The following is a 23,406-nucleotide window of genomic DNA, read 5'->3' on the forward strand; positions in this document are numbered from 1 at the left end:
CCATACCATTTGTCACCCCATGGTAGCAACCACTTTTTTCATTTAATATTTATAAAAACATGGGAGTGAGTTTATTATTTATTTTGATTATTTATTTGTATTTAGAATACCCTGGCCAAATTCAATCTGGTGATCAGAAAAGAACCGACCACTCATGGAGGCATGAGATGGTCTAGACCAACTTCCAACGGTAAAGCGTAGGAAAGTTTTATTGACATGACCCGACGTACAATTAAGGAAAGGATAGTGTCCCCTTATCTTGCCAGATTCCGCCAAATGGGCGTGTCTATACACGTTCAAATATCTACCCCCCCCCCCGCCGCCCTACCGCTTCAAATAATAAATCATTTATATTCCTTTCAACATTTGATAACATATATTAACGAATGTGACAATCCTAAGGGAATGAACGAACATCGGGTGAGGATAAAAAGGTTTCCAAAGCACCTTCAAAGTTGTTTAGAAGTACGCCATTTCCGAGATCGGTCAAGTGAACCCCATCAAACCGGTAGAGGTCGATCTCAGATGCTCTAATATTCGGGTGTCTTATCTCGGCAAGGCCCTCAGTTAAATAGAAATTTTTTATTGCAGTGTTTATGCGTTTTCGGACCTTCTCTAAGCGAGTGCCACTTTTTGTTGCGCTATGCCAGTACCGTCTCATCAGAAGTTCACTCCAAATGACTCTGGTATTAGGAAATAATAATTTAAATCTAAGGGTGTCTGTTTTGATATCATCTATTATATCAGAACAAGGCCGTAAACCAATATCATTAGACCCAAGGTGTATTACGATCATAGCGGGAAGTGGATATTTCTCTCTAGCACGCGAGACTGTGGCCGACAACTCACTCCATTTCATTCCTCTTTCCCCGAACCATCTAACAACATATCCTAGCCTTTGCAGTCCAAGGTGGATCCCCCCAGTGCGAGAGTCAGCTCGTCTACGGGCCCAATAAACAATCGATGAGCCAAAAATCCAAACAGATTTTGAACCTAAAAATTAGGAAATTGTAATAAAAATGAATCAGTCAGAAGTACATGTAAACTCGCAAAACAGATCGAATTTAAAGACGAATATATCTCTCAAAACAACTAGATTTCCAGCGACCCAATTTTTTAATTGCCTCGTCGTCTATGCCCTCTTTAGCTAGATCGGACGCACGGCCTATTCTGAAAGAATGTGAGCGAATGTGTAATGGTATCTCGCAAAACTTTAGAGATTTCTCCAGCATAGCACAAAACTGATATTTTGTCAAAGGCTTGCCGTTAAAATGAACAAAAAGTTTTTTAGAACCATTTTGACCCGAGAAACGGATAGACAAATAACGATGTAACAGAAAAATTGGACAAACTGATACATTTTCCTGCTTTGTTAATATAAGCTTAATTGAGGATCGCTTTTGATCTGTTTTAGAACTGCGAATATTGGCATGCAAAACTGTATTTTTATCTAAAAAAGAGATATCTCGAAGATCGAGAGCGTGTCCACTTTCATTGTCAGTTGTTGTTACGGCAAATTCTCCTACCCTTAATAAGGCAAAGTAGGCTAGAGAAAAGGTGGAGGCAAACATGTATGATTCGTAATCGGAGTGACAGATCCATTGTAACGAGGAAATAAGCTTTTTTAGTAGATCAAAAGTAATCGGAATTCTTATGTCGGGTTTTGTTGGATTTTTCCTGCGAAAACCTTGTAACAACTTTGTAACGAGAAAAGATTTAGTGTTGTCAATAACATTATTTAATTTGTGAGCGTAACTCAGAGCTGAAAGGTAAGTAGAGACAGTTGAAAAAGATTTACCCTCACAAGAAAGAAATGCAATGTAATGGGACAATAACTCTACGGGGATTGGCCAAATAACATCAAAATTATAAAGCGAGCAGAAATTTTGAAAAGAAGCGACTGCTGTTCTATAAGTCTTCCAGGAACTCGAAGCCATGGAACTATCGAATAAAGAATTCGTTTCGACTTTTAAATTTTCCAAAGATGGGATGGAATGGCGCATGGACGTGGTTCGGCAGTCGGACAAAGAGTCTGGAACTTCTGAAAATCACAACGAGAAAGAGCATCACATACTTTATTCATAACTCCGGGGATGTGTTCACATTTTATTAGTATGTTATATTTTAAACAGTCCAAAACAAGTTTCCTGACTAATGACATAACTCGTGGAGAACGGGATGATTTTTTGTTGACAATTGCAACAACTGCTTGATTGTCGACGTGAAATAAAATTCGTTTATTCCTTAACAATTCTCCCCAGATGTTCAGAGCTACTACAACAGGGAATAATTCCAGAAAGGTAATGTCGGTTAAAATGTCAGAGTTAACCCAAGAACTAGGCCAACAGGCCTGAGCCCATCTGTTATCAAAGAAAATACCAAATCCCTTTTCTTTACCTCCTGCACTGTCCGAAAAAAGATTCAAATCAGAATTGGAAGACCAAAATTTATCTAGAATTACTGTAGTCCCATTGTATTCCGACAAGAATTGCAACCAAACCTCTAAATCGTCTTTCATAGCCTTGGTGACTCTTATTCTATAGTAACTTTTTTGTACGTTACAAGTTGCATCAATGAGCCTACGACAAAATGCTCTACCAGGAACCACAACTTGGCAAGCGAAGTTTAGGGACCCTAATAAGGATTGTAGTTTTGATGTGGTGTTTCAAAAAATATGGCAGCGTTAGACGTAAATATAAAATCGGGATACATCCGGAACGGATTCCGGTTTAACGTTGTGAAAGAACAGATTAATTTCTCTTTTATTAAATTGGTTTACCTTTTACTTAGATAAACCCGATTAATTGTTTCAAAGAGTAGCGTTTGTGACCTTGAACTTGTAACCATTTTCAAGGTTAAGTGATCCTTAGGTAGTCCCATGTCTCTACGACTTCCGGTTCCAAATTTTAAAATACCTATCCCAATTCAAATTGTAAAATATCAACTGCAGCATATCACGGAAATAAGTCAATATGAAAAAATTCCATCTTACTATCATACTTTAGATGAAATTGACAAAGAAGGTAAAAAATAAAACTGACCAAAAAGAAACTTTTCATCTCCCCTTTCAAAATTTAATTGAAATGCATATATTCAGGTTTCCACACATTAGATTTTGTTAGACTTTTTAGTGTATAATTGGATTAAAATGTAACATATTTTTATTCAAAATATTTTCTGTTGCAATTTGTTTAAGTTTAAAGTTTATTTTGCCTGGACTATATTCACATCAGTCCATTTAGAACATTCACGTGAAAAAGCAGTTTTCATATTAACTTGAAGGCGGGGTTTTAGCGATACAGATAAATTCCATTTACACAAAAGTTTGCATAGGATCATCTCCACCTGTCATTTGCGGGTAGCACAGCACCATCAAACGGCAAATAAATGAAGGTATGGTATGTCTATCGTCGGAACTATATCATATTGCAGATTCGATTCTGTCTATCGTCGGAACTATATCCTATTGCAGATTCGCGTCTGTCTATCGTCAGAACTATATCCTATTGCAGATTCATGTCCGTCACTTCTGAAATCGCGTTTCTTCCTTCTGAGACCAAGAAAAGATTCATATTTAAATTCAAACAAGAACAAAAAACAAAGAACAAACAATTACGTGTCAGTCTGTGTAAGAATCAGGCTGTGGTGGAAACATGGTATGAAAAGCCCATCATATTGATAGTGTAATTTGACTATCTACAACACCAGAATCAAGGAAAACAGACAAAATTTTCCATATCATGCTGGCCCATTTGAGTTACAATTTCATTAAAATGCACTGAAAATAAACATTTTAAGGGCCGATGACTCTGCCAAGAACTCATTTTTCTAAGATTCCATTGAAATGTTTCAGCGCAAAGGCAGTGATGTATAATAATGGTCTTTTCAAGTAGAGAAAGTATTCCTCAGAGATATAACATTGTCAGATCGGTGGGGTTTTGACATGCATGTTTCTGATTTTTCCCATCTTGTCTGATTCTGTAAAATTGTTCCAAAATTCCCAATAAAATAAACAAGTAATCTGAGTGCCAGGGTTCTTTATTTCATCATATGTGGATATGTTTGACAAACGAAAAAGGCCCTCGAATGAGGTGCAAGATGCCTCGTGTTCCAGGGACAGTACAATTATTACATAAGCTGTTTATTTCACCTGAAGAAAAATATTAAAATAATAATGTGCTAAAAATATGAAAACGTAGTTATTTCCCTTGATTTAGAATATTTAATAAACAATTTATCTTTTAAGTATTTTTAAGTTTATAAATAGTTATACTGTTGTCAATCTGTAACACCTCAATTTTACTTATAAGTTTAAATACACAAGGTTTGGATTTTAACCATTTTATTATTTTATTTACAAAAATATAATATTATTATTACCTCAATATTACTGTTATCGATTATTTGTTATTCATACTTTATCTATATCTGTTTATAAGGTTTTAGCATTCATTCACAGGATCACACACATTTTACACACCAATCAATCAATCAAATATTGTAAATTAATAAACAATATTATTTCCAAAAAACAGATGATTAAAATAACTATTAAGGTAATTGTTATTGTAAGGAAAGAAACTGACCTTCATTGCATTATCAAATCTTCCACAGACTTTAGATTTAGTCAAATTATGTTGAAGTTCAAAGAAGATAAATTATGGCTTCCTTCTTCAATGGTTTTCAATAGAGTGTCCAGAACAAAAGAAATATTCCCGCTCAAAACCAATGACCCATAAACTGACCTGTAGATATAGACTGATCCTTATATAGTGATACATAGATAATACTAAAGACAGAGACTAAATAAACATTGATTCTTTTAATGATTTTTATTAGAGAAAACAGTTAAATAATTAATAAAGATATAAAACAGTTATGAATATATAAAATACAATAAACTATCAAAATTTCACTCTGCCACAATTCTTACAAATACTGACACTTAAATGCAAAAATATAATATGAAAAGATGAAATAACACTAAAACAAGGAATTTAAAAAATTATGTGGTGCTGAGGGAAAGAAAGGGGGTATGGGTAACATGCTTGTGTCATTAAAATCATGATTTTATTCCAAAGGAAGATACTCTGTTAAGCGAGATCTCCGCTATATAGATGACGTATTATCGTTAAACATATCCTAGTTTTGGGGATTTGATACATCGCATCTACCACAAGAAGCATGAGAAAAAGGTTAGTACAAACACTGTGAAGTCAACCTCATATTTTGACTTATACTAAGAGATCGACTGAAAAGGAAACCACACTATACGACAAACGCGATAGCTTTTCATTCCGTATTGTCAACTTTCCTTTCATCTATGGCAACATTCCTTCAATACGTGCTTATAAAGTTTTCATATCACAACTCATACGTTATGCAAGATCATGTCGTAACTACGCTGAAATATTGTTCCTCGCTAGAAATCTTACAATTTGGCTATGGAACTAGCTTATGTTGTTACAAGATTGAAGTCATCACTATACAAGTTCTATGGTCGTCATCATGAACTCGCCGATTGTTTACTCGGTGCATCCATCTGCACCTTAAGAACCGATTTGTTCAACGTGTCATAGCTTTCCCCTCCACTTTCGTCTACCCTGGATGTGACTTTTTATGAACAACTTTGCGGATGTTTCCAGAAAAGCAGAGAACGCTTACCCTACCGGTGTACCTGGTCCATGCTCCCAGTTTTCAGTGGAGTCCGAATGTCATTTCCTTTTGTTTCTTTGTATGTATTAATTTTCTATTTTATGTTCTTTAATGCATGCGTGTGTCTGTTTTCCTTGTCTGGTCCTTGTCCCTGGATTACATTACTTTGATTTCCTTTAGAATCATGTTTTTTTTAATTAGATAACAATTATCGTAGTTTATTTTTAATCCTCATTCTTTAACGTAAGGTCAAATTTCCACCAGGGGTTTGCATTATCAAATGTTCTTTCATCCAACTGCAGGTTCGGGTGCCAAATGAATAGGCCTGCAGCAGCGCTAAGCTTGTCGTAAAAGGCGACTGAATAGTGCTCAGAACCCTAGCCGGGGGCTAGGGCGCTCTGCCCACAGAGCAACTGGGTTGTGTGCCCTAGGTGGTGGAATGGGGTACCCCTGGCGTGTTACATGCCGGAGTTGTCAGGCTATAATACGGAAAACCTGACCGCAAACCATAGTGGTGCACCGTTTTGAGAAAGATGCCACGTTCCTTGCTCGTTACAGAACCTTGCTGTGGTATTCGATAGGAGTAGGAACCTTTGCGCTCTGCCAAAGGAGGCTAAATTGCCCGACCCTACCCATCCCCCTTTTCCTAGTGGCAATCAAAATTTGTCGACCCTATTATCCTTGTGTCTCATCCCTTCTTTCATTTCATCATCATTCATGTTCATTTTATCATCCATTTCATTTTCATCGCCTGATTATAGCTGAAATATTGCTGCTCGGGCGTTAAACCCCAACAATCAATCAACCAATCAACCATCACTTGGCGTCCGTCGTCGTTAACAATTTTTCAAAATTTTTCTCCTCTGACACTACTTGACTAATTAAATAAAAATTTGGTATCAATGTTCCTTGGAGTATCCTTCATAGAACTGATGTTGGGATTCTTGAACCGTTGAAAAACATGACCACCGTTACTTAAAATAGAACATAGGGGTCAGACAGTTTTTTTGTTGTTTTTTTTTTGCATATATCTTCAAAACGGTTAGGTTTAGCCAAATTTTGTGAATTGCTGAAATGATTGTTATTATAAGGCCTTCAAAAAATCTCCAGCCAAAATATGTCGACCCTATTATCCTTTGTCCCATCCCTTTTTAGCTCACCTGGCCAAAGGCCATGTGAGCTTTTGCCATCACTTGGCGTCCGTCGTCCGTCGTCCGTCCGTAAACTTTTACATTTCAATCTTCCTCTCTGAAACCACAGGGCCAAATAAAACCAAACTTGACACAAATGTTCACTGGTATGAGGGGATGAAAGTTTGTGATTTTGGTGCCGATCGGAAATTCAAGATGGCCGCCACCGAGGATCTTAGTTTAACATTGGACCCTATGGAAGAAACATGTAAAAATCTTCTTCTCGGAAACCACTTGACCAAATTAAACAAAACTTGACACAAATGTTCACTGATATGAGCGAATGAAAGTTTGTGATTTTGGTGCCAATCGGAAATTCAAAATGGCCGCCACCGAGGATCTTAGTTTAACATTGGACCCTATGGGAAAAACGTGTAAACATCTTCTTCTCGGAAACCACTTGACCAAATTAAACAAAACTTGACACTATTAAATGTTCACTGATATGAGGGGATGAAAGTTTGTGATTTTGGTGGCGATCAGAAATTCAAGATGGCCGCCACCGAGGATCTTAGTTTAACATTGGACCCTATGGGAAAAACATGTAAAAATCTTCTTCTCGGAAACCGCTTGACCAAATTAAACAAAACTTGACACAAATGTTCACTTTTATGAAGGGATGTAAGTTTGTGATTTTGGTGCCAATCGGAAATTCAAAATGGCCGCCACCGAGGATCTTACTTTAACATTGGACCCTATGAGAAAAACATGTAAAAATCTTTTTCTCGGAAACCGCTTGACCAAATGAAACAAAACTGGAAACAAATGATCGTTGGCATGAGGAGATGAAAGCTTGTGATTCTTTTGCCATTTCAAAATGGCTGCCACTGTGGATCTTAACTTAACATTGGAGCCTATCGGAAAAACATGTCTGAAACCACTGGGCCAAATGAAACCAAACTTGACAACAAACAATTGTTTACTAAGGGTAAAAAAAAAGCAATAGCCCCCCCCGTCCGTCCGTCTGTCTGTCAACAATTATTTTCGTCAAAGTTATCTTAGTTACTACTAATGGGAATGATTTTATATTTGGTCTGAAGCTTGATAATGATGAGTTGTACCGTGTAGCCAATTTTCAGTTCAGTCTTGCGACCACTTCCTGTTTGCCAAGACTTTGAAATTTTCCTTTACCATACAACAAAATAAAATTTTCGTCAAATTTTCTCAGTTACTACTAATGGAAATAATTTGATATTTGGTATGAAGCTTTATAATCGACTTTTGTAGAAACCAGATTATTGACTTAACCAGAAGCAATCGGTGTTTGGTTTTATTTATGAAAAAGAACGGATATGGAGTTAATGTCAAGGAGACAACCTCCCATCTCCAAAGTTTCCGCTCGAGAAAATATACATCTAGAGGTCGCCACATGATCTTCAACAAGTGGGAAATTTCCTCCATGTAGCAAGCTCTAAATTGCCCCAATAAAAACAAAGTGAATAAATCAGTGAACACAATACTGAGGGGGGGCTGGAGGGGGTCTGATCCCGGAATCCCGACTTTATTTTTACTAAATCCCGAAATCCCGAACAACAAAGGAACTTAAAAACTGCTAAAATCCCGATTCCCGGTGGATTTATTTCCCGAAATCCCGGGCTTAATTCTCAGAAATCCCGAAATCCTGAGCTTAAAAACCTCTGATCCCAGCATCCCGAAAAAGGTCCGGCCCTTCCTCAATACTATATCAGTTTATCATTTATGGTAAGAAACTAAAATGTTTTAAAAAAAGACAACTACATGCCAGTGACTATATTTCTTGCCTTGGGACAGGCGCAAACAATATGCAGCGGGGTTAAACTAGTTTTGTTGGATCCAAACCCTCCCCCTCTATACGGTCAAAGGCTAAAATAAATACAAAGTTAGACACACAGTAAAAATCAACCTGAAATACATCCAATTCATTAGAAAAGTACCTCAACAATTATTAACAATAACATAGAAGACAAACAAATGAGGTATAAACAATGAATGCTCGCAGTTACTGAAAGCAAGCTCAGGACACAAATAAGGATGACAAATCTTCAAGCCTCCCAACACAAAAAATATCAGTTACAAAACTTCCAAAGGATTTAGAACTGCAACATCATAGACTATGTTGGTCTAGCAAGAAGTTGTGCAATGACTAAAATGCTAAAATATGAATGATTAAGTTATAATGTAATGATCTAATAAGAGTATCAATATTTTTTCCTACAAAGACAAGATTTAATGATCTGACAACAATGTCGAATTTATATCCTTTATGAATCAGTCTATTTAAATAATTCTTAAGATTTGATGGACATTGTTTGCATTTATGTGCCTTGTAAACTATATTTCCATACAAAACTGGATGTGAAATGCCTAGTTTAATAAGATTAGTTTTTTAGCAAAGTAATCATGTTGGAGGCTAAGAAACGCTGTGTTTTTCAGAAATTTCATGGATTCCGCAAAACAATGGCAATTTCTGCATTTTTAAAGGCCTGGTTCCGGATTTTAGTATGTTGGGGTTGCAAACTATGCATTATGTCCCCTTTCCAACCTGTCCCATGCAATAATTCCTGTTTACCAATGCTTTAAATTGCAAGAAAATCTTCATCTAAGGAAAATTCCTTGTAAATTTACGCAAAATTATATGAAATATTTAGCAAGTAATTAAACCAGGTGAGCGATACAGGCTCACGTGAGCCTCTGGTCTTTTAATCATATCAATCATCATATTATTTTAATACATGTTTATTGAAGACTTGGAGTTCTTTGATAGCAGTTATTTTTCCCAACTTGTTGATTGCTACTTTTTGTCGAGAATAACTTTATGTAAATCTTTATAGTTAGTGATCATACATGTGTAATATCTGGTCTTCTTGTCATTTAAAACCAAGAGTATAAACTGATTTGTTATGAAAATCAGTAATATTTTCATGCTGACTAATTTGTAGTACACATACAATGATGATGTTGTCTTTTAGGCTACATCATGATTGGCTATTTCTAATTAAATTAATTGATCAGTATAACAGTTTGATAATTATTATACCCCCGCTCCAAAAGAGAGGTTGGTATACTGTTTTACACATGTCCATGCGTCAGTGTTTCTGTGTTTCTTTTTTTCATCATATTTTTTTCAGCAACTACTCATCACAGTGGCTTGAATTTTTAACACATTCTTCCTGTAGGTATGCCATATGGTGGGATCCATTTTCAGAAAAATTTGACAACAAACTCCTGTTTACTGAGGAATTGTTTATTAGCTCACCTGGCATCTGTCATCGTTGTCGTCCGTCGTCGTTAACAATTGTTCAAAACTCTTCTCCTCATATCCAATTGACCAATTGGAACCAAACTTATTATGAATGTCCCTTGGGGTATCCTGTATAGAACTATTTTGGGGATTTATGATCCATTGAAAAACATGGTTGCTGTTACTAAAAATAGAACATAGGCATCAGACAGTATTTTTCACATGTAGCTCCAAAACTGTTAAGTTTAGCTAAATTCTGACGTGGGTTAAAGTGTTTAGCATGATGAGATTAATCTGTGGTCAAATTTTTGTTCTAATTCGTGAAGCCATGGTGGAGTTATTGCCCTTTTTCAACATTTTTTGCAATTTTTAATGTTATTTCTTTCAAAAATCTCCTCTGACACTATTTGACCAATTGGAACCAAAGTTGGTATGAATGTTCTTTGGGGTATCCTGCATAGAACTGATGTGGGGATTTTTTATCTGTCAAAAACATGGTGACAGTAGTTTTTCGCATATATCTCCAAAACGGTTAGGTTTAGCCAAATTCTTTCAATAGCTGAAATGACATCAGACGACTCCTTGTAAGAGTTATTACCCTTGAAAGGGGAAAAATATCTTGAAAACCATGGTAGATAGAAAGAAACTTTAATTCGCTGAAATGATCCTTATGATAAGTCCTACCATAGTCTTCTTGAGTAAAAATAGTTGAACAACTTCTTAATAAATTTATTGCCCTTGAAAGACAAACTTTAACAAGGTGAGCCATTCAGGCTCCTGGGAGCCTCTTGTTTCATTTCATCATCATCGTCATTCCATGTTCATTTTATCATCCATTTCATTTTCATTGCCTGAATATAGCCGAAATATTGCTGCTCGGGTGTCAAACCCAAACAATCAATCAATCAAAAGAGATAAAAGTTATCAGACGACTACTTGTTGGAATTATTGCCCTTGAAAGGGGAAAAATGACTTTTTTTTTTACAATTTTCAGCCAATATCTTGAAAACTATTATAGATAGAAAGAAACTTTCAATTGCTGATATGATCCTTGTAATAAGTCCTACCAAAGTTTTCTTGAGTCAAAAATTGTTGGACAACTCCTTATTAAATTTATTGCCCCTGAAAGACAAAATTTAACAAGGTGAACGTTTCAGGCTCTTGTTTAGTATTGTACTACACCAAATCTAGCCTAATAAGTACTTGACGTTACTACTCCAAATCCAGTCTACTGGAAATGTAGTGACTGATTATTTTTAATGCTGGTCGTTTTGATGGTTTTATCATTCGCTAATATTTCAGTAACTATGAGCGTTATTTAAGTGGACATCTCATTTTGTCTATATGGTGTTTAATGAGGTATTCCATTGAAAAAAAAAATTAATGGTGTATGTGTTTGTTATTTCAGTTCATTATGACCCTACATTTAAAGGGGTTGTTAAGTTCTTATAGAGTAGGTTAACCCCAGCGTCCGTCTACAGTCTGGTCCTCAGTGTGTCTTATATTACTTTTAGCTTCATACTTTGAAGAATTGTAATCGTTTCTGTGACCATGGATTGTTTACCTTGGTGGTCGGGGCCTTTCAGACCTCACTTAAAGGTGTTCTGACACTGTAGAAGACATTTAGGTGACCACTGAAAGTATTTATTATTTGTATTTAGGTTATACCTTGGTGTATTTGTTGTGTTTCAACATATACGTTTTTTTTTATTATAATGAATGAAATACAGTTGTAAAAAGTTGTAAGGACTTTACTGTTATTAGTTGAGACTTTAACGCTATATATTTCTAGCTACCTTTTTTCCTTACAAATCCATAAGCCCCTTTTTGACCTTTGTATTTATATATTCTACTGAAATAATTTGTAAAGTCTTTTCGTATCAAACATAAGAATGTATTGTCAAATCCATAGATATGACAAACTAAAATAGCCTTTAGTGGGGCGGGGTCATTTAAACAGGCTCGCAGAGAAGTTAAACGCTGCAGGTATACTTTGGCAAACAAGCAAAATTGTGTTCTATTAATACCATACTTTAAAATTAAGCCTGTCTGCAAATAAAAACGTCCACTAAGGGTTTCCTGGCATATACTGTTCCGAGGGCACAGTTTATATTAAAGGAGAAGACCATGTTATTGTGCAATTCATAAAAATCGAAACTAATCTTTTAAATATTCATGAATATTAAATTGAAACAAAATAATTTCCTTTCTTAATTAATTAATCGAGATTTATAATTAGGAAATTTTAATTTCCCGCGCCGATGGGCGCCACCATGATCGATTGAACTGTGACGTCACGAAGTCGGTTTGTAAAGATGTAGCCTACGATGTTGGTGTCATTTTTGGTAACGTCGAAAGCGGCAAAAATTGACGTCTTTTTTGTATTGCATCGTTCTATAATTGTTACATGTAAAAAGAAGCCTGCTCATTTAATTTTTTACATAAAATAACACACACGACATGTTTTATTATTTAATTATTCGATTCGATATTGATTTTTCGTACGTTTTGGTCAATTGAAATGATCAGATTACATCCTGATATGGTACATAGTTCGGCATCAAGCATTGGAAAATAATTTGAAGGAAATTTGATCCCAGGAGAAAAATGTCAGGAATTAAGAAAACAAATTTCCTGATGCGCTCAAAAACGTAAAACACCCTCACTAAAACAGAAAGCTTACAAACCTACAAGCACAAAAGTCAGTAGCAACCCCCTCCCCCCCGGAAATCATATTGTGAAAGCGTATAAAGTGAATCTTACCTATTTGGTTTTATATCTCTAATGTAGATGTATGTTGATATTTCGTATAATGTTATGGCGCAGTCGTCGCCCGCGTCGTCGTTGTGGTTGACAAATTGTTCTGAAATGCTGATATGATTTTCCGGACAACTAAGAAGATTTCTATTTAATTTGGACTTTGCTGCCCCTGCCGCTTTAGAAAAAGGGAACAAAAGGGTAAAAATACGTATTTTATTAAAACTCATCTAGATTAAAAACATTTTCATACCTTTTTTTTTTGGTCCGATTTTAATTTTTTTTATTTCATTGGATTCTTCATTGGATTCCTCATTAATAATCCGGCCTGCATTTTTCAATCAGATTTCGGATATCTCTTATGGTTTTCGAGTTATAAGGGGTCAAAAAGGCCACACCAGAACAAATCATTTTTTGTTTTGTTTTGTTTTTTTTTCGTCCGATTTGAAAAAAAAATATAAAAAAATATTTTTGCAATATTTGTACAGCTTATTATATCTTATAGCTAAAATGATTGTCAAGAGGTAATTAGACGGCCATGAATACGTTGATTTTACAATATTTCACTAGCGAATGTGAAAGCGCGTGTCTACATATTTCAAAATACTTTGATGCAGGCACGCTGATCCCGATTTCACCAGGACATCATTGCATATGAACAGACAGGAGTGCGCGCAAAAGGGGGGACTTTCTTTTTCCTGTTTTCTTTTCTACATTTCTTTCATTATATTATCAGATTCGCTAAAATCGTAATTTTTTTATTCCTTACATCCACAGCCGTAATAATTTAATGTAGTATCGTAACTTTTCCATACCCATTTGTTAAGCCAAAGAAAAAAATATGTAATGATAAAACCATAGAGGAGGATGAATACATTTTTAAGTATATGAAGAAATCGACTCAACACCATTTGCCTTTTTGAACAATTCGTTCGAATTCCGCATGGTGTACGCGTGAATAAATAAAATATACAAATTTTAGATGTTGTGATATTTTGGTTAGACACAGACAAAATGCTGCGCTTGGATACTTGTTCAACCAAGTACCATTATTTTTAGAATATACTATATGCAGCATATATACATGTAAAATTCAAAATTTCACAGTAATTAGTTCAAAGCTAACGAAATAAGCTTTTGATAAAGACTGGGTAGCACGCGATGTGAGGAAAACGTCGGAAAAAAGACAACGTGACATCACAACATACGTGCGTATTGATCTACTATTAGACAATAAAACTCATTATTTTTTTTAGAATAAACATGATATTCTGAATATTTATACAATCCTTTAAGCGCGAATAAACTTGGTAAAAATACTATTCGTTGTTATATTTTACAACGGTAAGTAAGAAAGTAGCCAATGGATGACGTCGAAAAAATAAGATTTGTGATATAATTGAAATACGGACAAAAAGGCTTTTAACAAAAAGATTAATTGAACATTTTATATATATTTTCATTGGGGTTATGTAATAAATTGTCAATATAGGTAATAAAAGTCCCGATTAAAAAAAGTTGTCCGCATAACTTTAAAGAAAATGTCTAAATTTTTGTCTTCAAATCGGTTTCTTTCCATTTTTACAATGTCCACATTAAAGAGGAGACATTTGTGATATTGTAATACGCTTTAAACTTATCATCACGTCCTGAAAAAAAAATATGACATCGTCTGCAGCACAAACTGCTCTTTCCAAAAAAAAAGTAAGTTATATCACAATACGCCAAGAAACAACTTGGATGTATTAGTGAAATGGGAAGCAAGCATTTCTTAATGTTACCGGTCCACATATGAAAATGGACGTTCTTGTGATCGAATAATGCTTTCCCTCCAAAATTAATGGGATCTTTCAAAGATTTATGATTGTAATTCTAAAACAGCAAACATTTTCGCACATTTTAATATCTATATTGCCTTTGATAACTCCACATTCTAGTAGTAATATTTCGGTTTTCGTAACCACCCCCGGTTCAATCGAATGTTACACCAACAACGTACGCAACATCTAAGTGAAAGTAAATAGGTAATTGATTACGATGTCCGAAGAAATCGCAAATTTGGGACTTTTCCCCTATAAATTCAACCCAAAATAAATAGAAAAAGAGATTGAGGCACAACATGTAAGCAAATATCAGACATCATTGACGAACAACGGGATTTGCAGCCAGATGACTAATATTTGTAAGGAAAATCTTATATCTACTTCCGAAGAATGTTCGTGTTGCTGGTAAAAAAAACTTATAGAACATTTCTCTTTTATCATTCGTGCAATCGTAAACTTGACAAGTCATCATATTTTGGTGATTAGATAAACATGATCGTAGAAATATTTACGGAATATTCGTTGTCTACATATTATTTGCAGTACTTGTATCAGTACCAAACCGACTTAGTGATGTCACGAGCCAATCGGAAGCTATCGGTAAAAATCAATAGTCTGACCATGATCTTCCTTCAGATAGGAGAGTTCAGCAAGATGGCTGTCCAATTATATTTCAACTTTGCATAGTCTTGAGCATTTTATAGAAGCGCATTTTGCGTTAATTATTTATTTTTGTTTACTTGGGTATGAAATATCATAAGAGCCTAACTTAATGCAAAGGTGGTCTTTACCTTTAAATTAAAAAAAAATGCTCACCCCTAAATAGAGGCGGCCCATGTGACGTTATGCATATATACTTTATTTATACATATTTAAAATTAAATTCAACGCTAAAGAGCTGTCGGCCTTTGATCGCAGAACAATTTTTGTTGAAATGCTGCAAGTGCAATGATAAAGTTTATTATTAATAGTTTCTAGCCACAATACATCTACTAAAGATGCCACTCGCAGTGACAATCTTCGTCCTTGGAATTTCCAGTTTTTGCTCAGCTCAGTTTCCGTTTGTTGGTTTCCCAACCACTTTTGGAGATGCCACCAATGTACGTTTCCAACCAATCCCTTACTACTATCCCTACAACATCGGTGGTGGAATTCGCCGGTCTGCACCCCTATTGTCATCAGAAGCGGCGGAGGCGGTGTAGTACAGGGAGGATTATTTGAATTTGGAGGTAGGTGACGTCTATTAATACACCGTTTCAATTTCTCGATTTTTGGTGTGCCCACCTTAGCAAGGTCATAGCAACGTTAACATATCCAGGGTAGACAAAATATTGGTGTTCATTCAAACAGATCTTTTGTTTTGTTAGTTTACGGACGCAGATCATTAAAAAAAGACCATTAAGAGGGTGACGGAGCAAGTTAGTTGTAAAATTCTTTTTGACTGGTTATTGATTAAGAGATAACAATGGAACCAAGATTTGAGCGGAAATCAAAAGAGTGTATTTCAAGGGTACAGAATAGAAAGAGAAATCAGACACACACAACAAAGAACACGAACTCACCAAAATAATACGTACAAGAAATAAAAGAAAATGAGCATCTGCACAAAAAACTAGGAACATAAACCAAGTTCAACAGTAGGGAAGCCTTGTTTGCTTTTCTAGAAACACCCGCAGCATTGTTAATAAAATATCACGGATGGGGTAGACGAAAAAGGACAGGAAAACTACGAAACCATAACGACCGACCAAATCATTTATAATTTCAAAACATGTAGTAAATTGGTACAACGGTTCAAAATTGGACGGAGTTTGCTGGAAAAACAAACACAAAAAATTACAGGGATGAAAGTTTTCCGCAGATTTCCGCTTTTTTGTGGCGATTTTGGTCATTTTTGAGATCAGTGTAAATTCGTTGAGAAAAGTTAGAGGTGGGTAAGGTCTGATTTTGACCATTTTTTCTTAGTCCATTCATAACGCTTGGTTGTCTTTCTGATTAAATAAAAATAATCCAGAAAATTATGTCAGTGAAATCGACCCGTTTTCTGGATGATTTTTGGCATATTTTATTCGAACATTCCATATGGCTTTTGTAAACTTTGTTAACTCGTTCTGTAGTGGATACCCTTCTCGGATTTTGGTAACGACTGAATCGTGAACCAGTCCGGACTGGTTTAAAAACGAAGTTGTTATCTCGGTGGCGAAAGCGTTATTCGTAAAAAAGAACCAGTTGACATTCTATCTGGTGGGGTCAACGACCTTTCTGAAAGGAACGAACATTGAAAAATTAGAGAAAAAAGACGAACTTCAAGTGAAGGAGATCGATTTTTGTCTTGTTTCTCCAAGTTTCTTGATTTGACAATTATAAAGTGTGTCAATATTAAATAAATCAGTAGTTTGCATTTTCTCAAATAAATGCAAAAAAGGAGAGTCGCCAATCTCATTAGTGATGTCATATTCACTAATTTGCATATCATTAAGTGCCAAATTGGTTGGCAAATAAACAATTGACATTTCATGATTAGAATACTATTTTTCAAAACATTATAACTTTGTTATTTTATATCCAATTTTGGTTCTGTAAAATATTTCATTTAGATAAAATAATTCATATTTTGTATATGGGAATTTATAACTTTTAGTCCAATTACTGAATATTTATTTAAAATTTCATGGATAAAAGAAGCTTTATTGGCAGCGTAGGGAACCAAAAGAATTTTTCAATTTTCTTAAAAAATGAAAAAGTTGAAAAAGAAAAAAAACTAATAATTTAAGGTTGATGTCCCATGCCACTCCATGGATTTTTTGCCAACCAACATAAAGTTGATATCAACAAGAACTATCCTATACTGTAAGTGTAAACCATGCTCAGGTCATGCTAAAAATGGTTAAAAACCGGAAATCTCTGGATTTCCCGGGGCTTTGTTTCCTGGGCCCCCACTAGAGCTGCGCACTTGGACCCTGCTTGGGGGCTTAAGGCAGCCCGCAAACCCCCGGTCAGATCTTCAGATTATTTCAACAAAAGGCACTTTCATCTCCGAAAAAAAATAACAATTGACCGCACTGATTATTAATAAGCAAATTTTTGCTCGTTCCCTCCGCGTGACTCGAATTGTACCAGTGTGACATTTATAGCAACACCGCCCTAGACCATTTGGCCAGCTACATAACGACAAAAATTTGATTTACAAATTTGATAGTTCTAACATCGTTGGTAATTTTTCAGACCCTGCTAAGTTTAGCGTTATCTTCCCTTTATCGATTTGATCCGATGGAACAGTGTAGCGAATAAAGTCGTCACATTCTGATATATATATATATATATATATATAATCAAGTCTAAACTACACCCCGACGCTAGAATCGATGTGAGGTTGCAAATTTGCGATGCAAATTTAGTCGCTTAGGAAGCGGGATTCGAACCCCTTCTCTTCTCTCACATCTATGGCAACACCGCCTGCACTAAGTCCAACGCTCTAGACCACTCGGCCAACTAGGCTTTATAAAATATAGCTTTCATTAACCGAGTGATACTTCCTCGTAAGTAAATCTAGAGCGCGAACATAAGCACATGATGTAACTGAACAGGACAACCTCTGATGATATCGAGTAAGACAAAAGAGGATCTGTAACAGTATACAAATACAGCCACACCAAGTATATAATACGTATAAGAAGTTTAATGGGGTAAGGCACCTCTACTATAACGTTTATATATTTGTATATAAAGCAGTGATATGAGATTAAATTAAATCTTAAAATCATGCTTATGAGTAACGAAAGTATCTTTCAAATCACATAATATTATTGAAGATGCTTCGCAAATTTGTTAAAGCTGATGTCTCTACCAACAAGCATATGAGAGACTTCATAAAAATAACGTAGGACAATTTATACAGAGGAAATTGATCAATTCATAAAACAGAACATATATATATCAGATTTCCTTCATGCTTTGTCAATAAAAAAAGCAAAAAGAAAAAGCCTGGTGTTTAAAAATCAGTAGTTCATGATGGTTTCGTTAAAGTTCATTTTTGTTTTATTTTGAACTGCAGATCCTTTCTTTTTAGCACATATAGACTATGCAAAATATTTTTAAACATGGATTGTTGCTTATATTTACATCAAATATTCAAAAAAGCTGCTCCACCATTCAAACAAACAAAATTAAATTAAAGTTAATATATATATTTAAAATTAAAATTCAATTAAGGCTAATAGGAATTTTTTTTATGGTAGGTCTGTCGAAATAATGCTCTTAAAATATTTCCCACAATTCGTTTGGACTTTACGAAAGAAAAACTGCAGTTAACACACTAAATAATTATTTTGATTCTTGTCCACGTTTCATAAAACTCAAACGGACTACAAATAATCTGCATTTTTTTAAAGTAATTTATTCGCCAGTTTGTCCAACCAATGGAATATTAAACAGCACCTGTCAATTTGTATGTAAAAAAAAAAATCATCTTCTCTATTTGTTTCAGGTCTCTTAGGATTCCTGATATTCTTGCCAATATTACAAGCACTACTAAGGACAATCACAACTAGGAGTAAGTTGCTTTAAGTAGTAGGCTTTGAAACATATGCAAATTCGTAATTTGTAAACAGGCAACTCATTTTAATTTTTGTTAATAAGTTGCTTTATAGATATATATTTATTTCTATCTGTCTGTTCGTAGAAGAAAATAATCCACACTGAATATCTAACAATTTCTATTGCGTTTTACAGAGTTATCTCCCTTAACTTTGAATTCTGGAGTAAAATATATATATTTTTTATCTCCCAGGAACAAGGGTATTTTAAGCCACATGTTAATTTCTATTTACTATATTACTTAATATCAATAATAAAAATGTGTAGGCTTTCAAACCATGAATCGGCCCGTGCTGGGCCGGGTGTAAAAAAAAGGCCCGCAGCAGCAATAAGCTTGTCGTAAGAGGCGACTAAATATTGCCCAGAACCCTGGCCTGGGGCTATAGCGCCTTGCTCACAGACCAACTGGGTTGAGTGCCCAAGGTGGCAGAAATGGGGTAATCCTGGCATGTTTCGTGGTGGGGTCGTCAGGCCATAATTCGGAAAACCTAACCGCAAACCATAGTGGTGCACCGTCTTTTGAAAAGTGCCACATTCCTTGCACGTTAAGGAACCCTGCTGCGGCGCTTGAGGCTAAATAGCCCGACCCTACCCACCTCTTCCTATTTCCTCTACCAATCTAAATTCGTTGAGCCCCGTGCAGGTCCGGGTGTTAAAAGAGTCGGCCTGCAGCAGCGCTAAGCTTGTCGTAAAAGGCGACTAAATAGGGCTCAGAAACCTAGCCGGGGATTAGGCGCTCTGCCCACAGAGCAACTGGGATGTGCGCACAAAGTGGTGGAATGGGGTACCCTGGCGTGTTACATGCTCGGGTTGTCAGGCTATAATACGGAAAACCTGCCTGACCGCAAACCATAGTGGTGCACCATGTTGGGAAAGATGTCACGTTCCTCGCACGTTAAAGAACTCTGCTGTGGTATTCGATAGGAGTAGGAACCTTTGCGTTCCGCCACAGGAGGCTAAATTGCCCGATCCTACCCACCTCTCCCTTTTTCTAGTGGCAATCAAGGTTTGTCGACCCTGGTGTCCCGTCCCTTTTTCATTTCATCATCATTTCATGTTCGTTTTTTCATCCATTGTGTGTTCATCGTCTGAATATAGCTGAAATATTGCTGCTCGGACGTTAAACCCCAACAAACAAACAAACAAAAAAGAAAGTCTAATAAAAAATGTATATACAAGTTATCAGATCACAACACCCTCAAATGTCCATTGTTCATCACAAAACATCACCGGTATCATATCTTGAGATTTTTTTAGAAAAATGAACTGTTTTGGATTTCACGAGTACAACAGCGTTCATCAGCAACTGGGGATCGCATACTGTACACAATTCTTGGAAGGGTAAATTTCACTTTCTACTGCCTGGGATGTTACCTTGGTTAGCTTGGTTGTTACCTTGGTTAGCTTGATTAGCTTGATTAGCTTGGTTGGCTTGATTTGCTAAAAATTTAACACGCATACAAACTAACAAATATGATTCCATCTAATTTCATATCTCCTTTCCTCAATAAAATAACTCGTATATTTACAATACGAACAAAATATATTGCAATGAAACTAAGTACTTTTTTCCATTTGTTATTGTCTGAAATTGAAATACTTGTTTTGACTTGGAAACATATTGATAGCTCTTGTTTTGAAACATGAAAATCTACAGAAAACTGCTCCTAAAAGATTTGATAAGCAATACTTAAAAAAAAACGAAAAGGAAAGAAATGAAAAAAATCAAACAAACAAATCAATGTATCAAAGAGTAATCCAGGGAATAAAGATTCTAGCGGAATCAAAAAAGAATAATCCAGGGACAGGGAAAACAGACACACACAACAGAGAACATAAAAAAAACCAAAATAATACGTACAAAGCAAAAAAAGTATGAGCATCGCGGACTGTTTTGTTTGTTCCAACATGACACTAGTTTCCCTTTCCTCTTTCGTCCACCCCGGACTTTTTTTATGAGCAACTTGACTGGTGTTTCTAGAATAAGCAGACCTTGCCGGTGCACCTGGTCCATGCTCCCAGTTTTTAGTGTAGAAAAACCTGACCGCAAATCATAGTGGTGCACTGTGTTGGGAAAGATGCCACGTTCCTCTTACGTTAAAGAACCCTGCTGTGGTATTCTCCCGGAGTAGGAACCATAGGGCTCCGCCACAGGAGACTAAATTGCCCAACTCTACCCACCTCCCTATTTCCAGTGGCAATCAAAATTTGTCGACCCCATTGTCCTTGTGTCCCATCCCTTTTTCATTTCACCATCATTTCATGTTTATTTTATCATCAATTCATGTTCATCGTCTGAATATAGCTGAAATATTGCTGCTAGGACGTTAAACCCCAACAAACAAACAAACAAACCATTTGCAGTTTTTTATACTTCAAACCTAAGTTTGAGTTCAACATGTGTCCCTAAGAATCATGTCACACTTTTAATTCATTTTACCTTTACGATTGGAGCGGAAATCAAATGAATATAATCCAAGAAAATATTTTACACAGGGAAAACAGACACACACAACAAAAACATGAAATTACATTGATATTTCTAGATCCATACCTTACACTTACTCAGCTGTTACATCTTCTATTGTTTTATTATTTGTTATTTATTAAGTTTTATTATTTCCTTTAAGGTTAATCCCTGACCTTTTTACACGTGCACCTGATTTGCCTCTATTCTTGACTAATAATTCTTTACAAGATTAAATTAGTATCATAGTTATGAAATTTGACTACTTTTGTTACTTTGTATTATTTTAGTTACTTTTTTTCTTCATTATGTTTGTTTTCCATGTCTGGTCTTTGTCCCTGGATTGTGTGCTTTTGATGTCCACTGGAATCTTGGTTCCCTTGATTACTCTTTCTAATGTTTGAACAGGTTATACGAAATAACCAGGTTTGCGACAGTTGACACTAATAAACTGCCAAGAACAATTTGACCTAAACCAGGTAATTATGTGTATGATTTCCAGCAAAATATAAATGGTAAAAATGTCGCAAGACATGGTTCAAAATAAAGAAAATTATAGGATTAAATAATCCATGCCCACTTCTTGAAAACTTTTTGACATGCTAGTTAACCCCATTATTCTTAACAGTTGTGAAATTTGGGGTGTTGATAGTAAATTTAAAGATACAGAGCCTTTTGAACATCCCCACATTTAATGGATCTAGAGATTCTTGGAGTTCACATCCGGGTAACTAATGTTGCATGCTTAGCAGAACTCAACATACATCCCCTTAAAGTTAGAATAATGACCCAGGGAATTAAATTCGTGGAAAACATTTCTACTTTCTGTAAATTAAATCTTTACCGATTAAATAAATATTCCTCAAAATAACATAACCTCAGCATTTATAATTAAAATTTTAAAGTTTAATCGTAAAACCTCTTATGTTGATGCTTGTAAATACAAATCGGATAGGTCCACAATCTGTAAATTCAGAATTAGTGCCTACTCTCTTGCAATTTAGAGAGGGCGGTATAAAAATATCTCTGTAAATGACAGAAATTGTGAATCATGCAATACAAAAACAAGTTGAAGATGAAATCCATTTTTTCATATATGGTCCTGCATACCCTCAGTATAGACAAAAGTTTATTTGTAAAATATAAAATATGAAATAAAATTTCAATACAATTAAAGATAATAACATCGCATTCATATCTAATAGCGGTTCCAAAATGATTCTTAATGCTACTATTGATTATATAAGTCATTGTCAAGCCCTTTATGATTTAACGTGAATAATGCAGTATTCTAAATAAGTCACCACCGCTCATATTGTATGTGCACAGTTTTCATGTTTATAACCATTGTGTGTATTTGGTTTTGTAGTATGACCAGTTATAGGTAATATGTTGGTACAATAAAATGTTTGTATTTTATATAAGTAATACTATCAACAACAAATTACTTAACTGATGAATGAGTTATGAATTTTAAAACTCTGGAGTTTGGAAAGACAGTTATTGCATTAATGATATTCAACTTGTAGTAAAGTAGAAACTTGTCTAAATATATAATTTGTTCACATTCTCTTCCACTAATTAGGTCCATAGATTTGAATCGCTTTTTCAGTTCCAACATAAATTTCACATTTTATCACAGTGATAAATCAATCAATTCCATGAAATTATATTCTCAGTTAAGTAATTGTCCATTTT

At 35.2% G+C, this 23,406-nt stretch overlaps 1 protein-coding gene across 1 annotated transcript; it reads right to left on the reverse strand.

Moving 5' to 3' along the window:
• Positions 1 to 332: 332 nt before the first annotated feature.
• LOC148606442 (uncharacterized) lies at positions 333 to 20,700 on the reverse strand. Its single transcript, XM_088546099.1, has 2 exons — positions 20,616 to 20,700; positions 333 to 993 (listed from the first exon to the last, which is right to left on the reverse strand). The coding sequence occupies exons 1-2, from the start codon at positions 20,698 to 20,700 to the stop codon at positions 398 to 400; spliced, it is 681 nt and encodes a 226-aa protein (XP_088402225.1). The 3' UTR covers positions 333 to 397.
• Between the last annotated feature and the right edge of the window lie 2,706 nt (positions 20,701 to 23,406).

This window comes from Perna viridis, chromosome 9 (genome assembly GCF_037379345.1).
Source record: "Perna viridis isolate PV_CMFRI_1.1 ecotype Kerala chromosome 9, ASM3737934v1, whole genome shotgun sequence".
NCBI lineage: Eukaryota > Metazoa > Mollusca > Bivalvia > Mytilida > Mytilidae > Perna > Perna viridis.